The 8,674-nt window shown below is 33.4% G+C and overlaps 1 protein-coding gene across 1 annotated transcript; it reads left to right on the top strand.

Annotated features, from left to right (window-relative positions):
- Positions 1-580: 580 nt before the first annotated feature.
- On the top strand, positions 581-4,402 carry LOC109110483 (bone morphogenetic protein 10-like). Its single transcript, XM_042733325.1, has 2 exons — positions 581-1,331; positions 3,259-4,402. The coding sequence occupies exons 1-2, from the start codon at positions 794-796 to the stop codon at positions 4,092-4,094; spliced, it is 1,374 nt and encodes a 457-aa protein (XP_042589259.1). The 5' UTR covers positions 581-793; the 3' UTR covers positions 4,095-4,402.
- The last annotated feature ends 4,272 nt before the right edge of the window (positions 4,403-8,674 follow it).

Raw genomic sequence — 8,674 nt, 5'->3', positions numbered from 1 at the left:
AAACGCTGTTTTTAAAACTATATTCGAAACTATTTTCATATGTAGATTTTTAGTTCTTTAGTTGTTAAAATACCAAAAATAAAAAAAATAAAAAATAAAATGAATTATCAACTACTCAATAATTATAAAAATTCATGTCTCATGAGCCTCAAATACAAACAAATGCTTTCTGAATTATTTTAATTTATTAATTAAAAAGATCAAGCTAATAAGAGATTTGTTTGTGAATATATTATTGATTGTGAATATGTTATTAAGATTATCTCGTATTTTATTTCAGACTACTCCAATGCTAAAATACTATTATAGTTTTATTAATATTTTAAATTAGTTTTTATATTGTTTTTATTTTAATTTAAGTTTTTTTTTTAATATGTCTGTATAGTGTTTATTAATTTTTATTTCAGTTTCAGTCTTAGTTATATAAAAGATCAACTTAAACTAAATGTAAATGAGAAATGTCGGTTATGCAATTAACTGAAATAAAACAAGTTTTAAGTTTTTTTTTTAAATATATTTTATTTTATTTCAAATAACGAAAATATATTTTTTTATGGCTTTACTTTTGTTAACTAAAATAACCCAGCTTCAGCTTGAACTACTGAACAAATAACTGTGTTTGTACCACGGTTTCTGTTAGTATTTGTAAAGGGGTCACTTTTCTTGCTTTTAATAACGTGTTTGCCATCCTTTGATCGCTAAAGTGCTTTCTGTATGTCTGCTCAGTGTAAATGTGAATGTAGCGAGCGGTCGGAGCGCATAGGTTTGAGCTGGACGTCTGAGAAAGGCATGCATGGAAAGAAGATACAGGAAGTGTGAGGAACCCGGACACACTATGAAAGGCCCACAGACCGAGTGGCAACATCTCCAAACTTGTCAGCACAAGAGGGTCGACAGCGTAGTCCTGCCCTCCACACTCCATCACGAGATCCACAAGGACGAGGCTGTTTTTCCTCTCGCACCACATCGAGCTGTCAGGCCGAAGAGAGACGGACGGACCTGCGCAGGTGTCCCTGACCCTCACATCATCCTGATACTTCACATCATCACGTCTCCGAGCGCAGTCATGCCTGTTTCTGGGTGTGTTTGTGTCCTGAGCCTCTGCGTCCTGCTGCCGTCTCTGGTTCGCTCCGCTCCTGGTGTTGTGGATGAAGTGGACATGCAGGAGGTTCTGGATCAGTTTCTGCAGGTGTTGAACTGGACGGATCAGGGGCCCCGGCCGAGGCCCCGCACTGAACCACCCGAGTACATGCTGGAACTGTACGAGCGATTCACCAGCGACCGCAGCGCCGCGCCGTCAGCTAACATCGTCAGGAGCTTCAGGAGTGAAGGTGAGGACGCTGTGTTTGTTAAACACACACATATTAATTAAAAACAAGCAAAGAAATCCATTGAAAGAACTTTTTTTTTGCTTTTATTTGGTTCGTCTTTGGTCAGACAGAAAGTAACAATAACATAAATATAGTAACATTCTATAAATAATATGATATACACATATCTATCTATATACGTTAATTCAGATGAAGAAGAAAAACACACCAAGCAATCATAGTTATACATTCAAAGAAAGAAAAGGAAAGAAAACATTCAAAGAACTTTTAGCAATCTTTGTCACATTTATTTCTATAATGCTTTGTACAACACAGATTGTCTAAAAGCATTAATAAACACGAAAGTAACAGTTAATTAATCAATTATGTAACATTCAAATTCTCCGGAAGACATCAGTGTCATCATTCAACTCAGTTCAGTTCAACTTACATTTAATTTAGTGCCAGTGTTGCAAAGTTCATTAATTGTGATTTATTTATTTATTTATTGTTGAATGTTGTTGTGTATATATTGTGTCTTGAATTTGAACATTAGAGATCAGAGTGCTGTTCCTTTTTTCATGGTTTCGTTCTTCACAGTTTTTTAGTAATTAGAATAACTCAGGGGTAGGCAAGTTCGGTCCTAGAGAGCCGCAGTCCTGTAGAGTTCAGCTCCAACCCTAAAAAAAAACCTCACCTGCCTGTAGCCTTAGTAATCCTAAAGACATTGATGAGCTTGTTCAGGTGTGTTTGATTAGGGTTGAAGCTGAACTCTGCAGGACTGCGGCTCTCTAGGAACGAACTTGCCTACCCCTGGAATAACTTATGAAATTACTATTACAAATAAATATTTTAAATAATAGCTATTATTTTGAATTATTATTATTTTAAGAAATTTGATATTATTGAATGTTTTTATTAGTATTACTATAACTATAATTATTTAAATGAAAATAAATAAATATTATTATTATTATAAATATTTATTATTTTACTAAATATGATATTATTATGATTATTATTACTTTTTAAATGTGATATTTAACATTCTTTTAAAATAATAATTAAATAGTAAAATAATTGAAATATTATTATTATTACTACTACTACATAATTAAATATGATATTTATTATTATCAGAATTATTTAACAATTCTTAAAATTACTTCAAATAATTATTTTAAATTATAAATTTAATATAAAAATTATTATTTGTTTTTTAATTATCAGAATTATTTAACAATTCTTTAAATAAATAATAAATGATTTAAAATTATTATTTTAATAAATATGATATTTTTATTACTATTTATTATTAGATTTATTTGAACATTTTAAATGATAATTATTATATTAAATCATTATAATTAGTGCTATTATTATACATAAATAAATATAAAACAATAAATGACAAAATTATTATTTTAATAAATATATTTTTATTACTATTTATTATTAGTTTTCTTTTGAACATTTTAAATGGTTATTATATTAAATCATTCTAATTAGTATTATATTATAATAAATTTAAAAAAATAAATGATTTTAAATTATTTTAATAAATAGGATATTTTTATTACTATTTAGTATTAGATTTATTTGAACATTTTAAATCATAATTATTATATTAAATCATTATAATTAGTGATATTTTTATACATAAATAAATATTATTATTATTAGAATTATTTACCATTCTGTAAATAATCTTTTTTTTTAATTTTAGATTTTTTTAATTATAACAATTATTGAAATCATTAATATTTTAATAAATGTGATATTATTTAAAAGTTCTTTAAATTGAAATTTCAAATATTTATAGTTTTTCTTCAGTTTTTTTCCTTAAGCACACATAACAGATTGACAGACATCATCCATCATATGCTGCATCACCTCAACAGTTTTACTGAAACTCATTTAAAGTTCTTCCTCTGTCTCTGATCTGCAGAACACACCTCACACGGTGAGAGCCTGCGGACGCACCGTCTGCTCTTCAACATCTCTGTCCCGCGTCACGAGCGTGTGGTCAGCGCCGAGCTGCGGCTCCACGTGCTCCTCAAGACAGACTCGCAGCAGCGCACCGGAGCCGGGTGGAGGGTGAGCGTGTTCGAGGGACGCTATGAGAGAGATCCACTGGCATTAAAACACGTGCATCGCAGGGAGAGCGGCTGGGAGGTGTTCGATATGACCAACGCCGTCCAGCACTGGAGGAAGATCAATACTGTGACCCCCAGCCTGGAGGTCCGTATCGAAAACCTTAGGAATACGAACGTAGATCTGGACATCGACAGGGACCTGGATGGAAAACACGAGCCTGCGCTGATCGTCTTCTCAGACGACTCGAGTGAAATCCATCAACTCGAGAGGAACGAGGAGAACCAGCGCTGGTCAGATGAGGATCAAGACGAGACGCACTCGAACCTGATCTACAACGACGGGCCGAGAGTCCGGCGCAGCGCTAAACGAGACGACTGCAGGAAAGCCGAGATGTACGTGGATTTTAAAGACATCGGCTGGGACTCGTTCGTCCTGGCTCCGTCCGGTTATCAGGCGTTCACCTGCCGCGGAGCGTGCAATTATCCTCTGACCCGAGAAGTGACGCCCACCAAACACGCCATCGTCCAGACGCTGCTCAATCTGAAGAGTCCTCAGAGAGCGGCGCAGGCCTGCTGCGTTCCCACCGAGCTCAAGCCCATCTCCCTGCTCTACGAGAACGAGAACGGCGTGGTGGTTTTGAATAATAAATACGAGGGCATGGTGGTCAAGGAATGCGGATGCAGATAGAAACTCCAAATCACAATAGTCTATAGCAGTCGTTTCCGAACAGAACATCCAGTATCTTGTTGCCTCATGTATGTTTTAGTGCTGTCAAATAATTAATCGCATCCAAAATAGACGTTTTTGATTACATAATATATGTATGTGCACTGTGTATGTGACCCTGGAGGACAAAACATAGCATACTAAATAATTTGTAGCAATAGTCAACAATACATTGTATGGGTCAAAATTATCCATTTTTTTAATGCTAAAAATCATTAGGATATTAAGTAAAGATCATGTTCCATGAAGATATTTAGTAAATTTCCTACCATAAATATATCAAAACTTAATTTTTGATTAGTAATATGTATTGCTAAGAACTTCATTTGAACAACTTTAAAGATGATTTTCTCAATATTTAGATTTTTTTGCTCCCTCAGATTCCAGATTTTCAAATAGTTGTATCTCAGACAAATATTGTCCTCCTAACAAACCATACATCAATGGAGAGATGATTTATTCAGCTTTCAGATGATGCATAAACCTCAATTTCAAAAAATTTAACCTTTATGACTGATTTTGTGGCCCGTGGTCAAATATATTTATTATGTATATATAAATACTCACACATGCATCTATATATTTCAGGAAAATATATGTTCATATATTAAATATATTTATATATAAAATAAATTATATTAATATAAAAATATAAATTTTCAAAACATATAGTTTATATGTGTGTGTTTATATATACATGATAAATATACACAGAACACACACATGTATTATGCAAACAAAAACTTTTATTTTGGATGTGATTATTGTTTGACAGCACTAATATATTTATTAGTTATAAAGTTGTCTGTTTTCTATTGTGATATACAACACACTGCTTTTAGGTGTTTAATTATTGTCACTTATTATGAGTGAAGTTGAAACTAAACCTGCTGAAATAACAGTGTTATGCTGCTTAATTTGATCAGTGCATTCATGTTTTATATAATAATAGATAAAGGTTCTTTATAATAATTAAATAAAGGTTCAAGTTGGGTGTTTTTGCAGAAGCAGCATAGAAGAACCATTTCTGGTTCCCCAGAGAACCTTTTAGTGCTATGCTTAAAATAGCTACCTTTTTCTTAGTTTGAAGAACATTTAAAAATGTAAAGAAGCTTTTTCTGCTACAGTCTTGCAAATAAAGGTTCTTCCTTAGCCAAAGAATGTTCTTTAGATTATTCAAATATTCTTCACACTAAGAAAAAGGTCACTGAGAGTTTATTTGGCCAAATGGCAAAACAAAATATTTTAATAAAAATAAAATTTATAAAAATAAAATACTTTTAAATATTTTTCACAATGTACAAAACAAAATAAAAAAATAAAAAAATATATTTTTATTAATACATTTATTTATTAGCACATTTTTCTATATTTTTAAAAATATAAATGTGTATTTTAAAAGCATTTAAAATAATTTCAATCCAAGTAAAAGTTTTATTCACTGTCAAACAATTCTACACACCTAAAGTTCATAAGTATAATCAAATCGGCTGTGCAAGTGATTCTAACTGAACTTATTATACTAACTGACTTAATTCATAAATGAAGTTGAAAAGTTAAAGATAATGGAAAAATATGTTATTGATCGTATCATTTTTACAGTGTTTGTTGTCTATGACTAGTGAATGTTGCATACTTGGCTTTTCCATCCAGATTTACATTTAGCCTAAATGCAGGCTACTGTAAGATTGGACATGTGTTTTCTTGCCCCTGAAATACAAAAAGCTGAATAAATAATCTCTCCATTGATGTATGGTTTGTTAGGAGGACAATATTTGTCTGAGATACAACTATTTGAAAATCTGGAATCTGAGGGAGCAAAAAAATCTAAATATTGAGAAAATCATCTTTAAAGTTGTTCAAATGAAGTTCTTAGCAATGCATATTACTAATCAAAAAATAAGTTTTAATATATTTACAGTAGAAAATTTACAAAATATCTTCATGGAACATGATCTTTACTTAATATCCTGATGATCTTTGTCATAAAAGAGAAATGTATAATTTTGACCCATACAGTGTATTGTTGTCTATTGCTACAAATATACCTGTGCTGCTTATGACTGCTTCTGTGCTGCAGGGACACGTTTTGGTTTATGAAGGTTGAAACTAAATATTTTAAATTTCAAAAACTTTTTGCTGCTGTGTATGGAGGAAACCAAAAACGTTTTTCTATGGCATTGTTGCAAAAAAAAAAGAAAAAGAAAAGTTGTAAGAGTATTCTGTGAATGGAAAGGTTCTGTGGATGTTAGTGCTTCGTCATGGAGATGTCAGTGCAGTCGATTGTAACGAGTGTGAATGTTCGAGTCCCTGATGGCCACATGCCGTGCGAGCCACAGCCACCTTCTCTTGCACAGCGGTGATAAGCAGGTGTGAAAAAGCCAGACGTGTCGGACCCTCACTCAGGATGAGACCTCACTCCAAGAGCTGTGTCAGATTCCTGAGCACCAACAGCAACGGTCTCCATGCCTTCACTTCCTCTGCCTCCTAAATCTACAGTGTATAGTGTAACTATATTATGCATTGCTTTGTGTTATTTTCACTGCGATGCAATGAAAGAGGCATTTTTGGTTCCTCAAAGAACTTTTAGTGATCAGTTCCTTCAAGAACCATTTTTATTTTAGTTTGGAGAACATTTTAATAATCTAAAGAAGCTTTTGTGGAGGTTTCATCAGTGTTTTCCTGCACAATTGGTCTATTCTAAACATGTAGTTGCAGGAAAAATTACAGAGCCACGGGCTACTTATATATCTGTATCTGCAGACAAAAAAAAATTAACATACATTATTATTATTATTATTATTATTATTATTATATGTGTGTTGATTCTAGGAATGAATACCTGGCAACCCAAGGACCGAAAAGAATGTAGTCTATTTATAATGCTCTTGACTGAAATATTTAAATGAATAAATATAGCTAATTGTTTAAAGTATTAGTATTTTTTAAATAAATTAATTCATTTTTTGAGTTATATTATTGCCTTATTTTTAAACATTTTTGTTTGGCAAAGGACACATTCTAAATAAATTTGAATGAAACAAAAAAATATTAAAATAAATTGAATTTAAAGCAATAAATAGTGAATGATACATTCATAAATGTGATTGAAATAAATATAATAATAAAGATTTGATTCAAATGCATATTATATAGGCTAAGTAAAAAATAAACTAAATATTGGATTAAATGAATAAATAATATACATGTATTATCAATATAATTAAAAAAAATAAACAAATGATTTTAAAAAGCACTTAGTGAAGGGGGGTTGCCATGAGTCGCGAAATGATTCGCAGTTTCGAAGTGCTCGCTTCAGAGCGCCTATGGCGAATCATTTGATTCAGATCCGAACATTAGAGCGGGTTCGTGAATCTTATGGTTCAGATCGGAACTTCGGAGCGAGTCTTTTGATTCAGAACTGAAAACTGGTTCGCGAATCATTAACCAGATCGGAACTTCAAAGCGTGTATGGCGAATCATTAGATTCGGTTCGGAACTTCGGAGCGAGTCTTTTGATTCAGAACTGAAAACTGGTTCGCGAATCATTAACCAGATCGGAACTTCAAAGCGAGTATCGCGAATCATTTGATTCGGTTCGGAACTTCGGAGCGAGTCTTTTGATTCAGAACTGAAAACTGGTTCGCGAATCATTAACCAGATCGGAACTTCAAAGCGAGTATCGCGAATCATTTGATTCGGTTTGGTTCTTAGGAGCGAGTCTTTTGATTCAGAACTGAAAACTGGTTCGCGAATCATTAACCAGATCGGAACTTCAAAGCGTGTATGGCGAATCATTAGATTCGGTTCGGAACTTCGGAGCGAGTCTTTTGATTCAGAACTGAAAACTGGTTCGCGAATCATTAACCAGATCGGAACTTCAAAGCGTGTATGGCGAATCATTAGATTCGGTTCGGAACTTCGGAGCGAGTCTTTTGATTCAGAACTGAAAACTGGTTCGCGAATCATTAACCAGATCGGAACTTCAAAGCGAGTATCGCGAATCATTTGATTCGGTTCGGAACTTCGGAGCGAGTCTTTTGATTCAGAACTGAAAACTGGTTCGCGAATCATTAACCAGATCGGAACTTCAAAGCGAGTATCGCGAATCAATTTGATTCGGTTCGGAACTTCGGAGCGAGTCTTTTGATTCAGAACTGAAAACTGGTTCGCGAATCATTAACCAGATCGGAACTTCAAAGCGTGTATGGCGAATCATTAGATTCGGTTCGGAACTTCGGAGCGAGTCTTTTGATTCAGAACTGAAAACTGGTTCGCGAATCATTAACCAGATCGGAACTTCAAAGCGAGTATCGCGAATCATTTGATTCGGTTCGGAGCGAGTCTTTTGATTCAGAACTGAAAACTGGTTCGCGAATCATTAACCAGATCGGAACTTAAAAGCGATCATCGCGAATCATTTGATTCGGTTCGGAACTTCGGAGCGAGTCTTTTGATTCAGAACTGAAAACTGGTTCGCGAATCATTAACCAGAACTTCAAAGCGTGTATCGCCAATCGCTTTATTTGGGAAAGGCTTTG

The sequence above is a fragment of the Cyprinus carpio genome, chromosome B10 (assembly GCF_018340385.1).
Source record: "Cyprinus carpio isolate SPL01 chromosome B10, ASM1834038v1, whole genome shotgun sequence".
Classification (NCBI taxonomy): domain Eukaryota; kingdom Metazoa; phylum Chordata; class Actinopteri; order Cypriniformes; family Cyprinidae; genus Cyprinus; species Cyprinus carpio.
The sequence above is the reverse complement of the archived record's forward strand: the minus strand, read 5'-3'. Positions and strand labels throughout refer to the sequence as shown.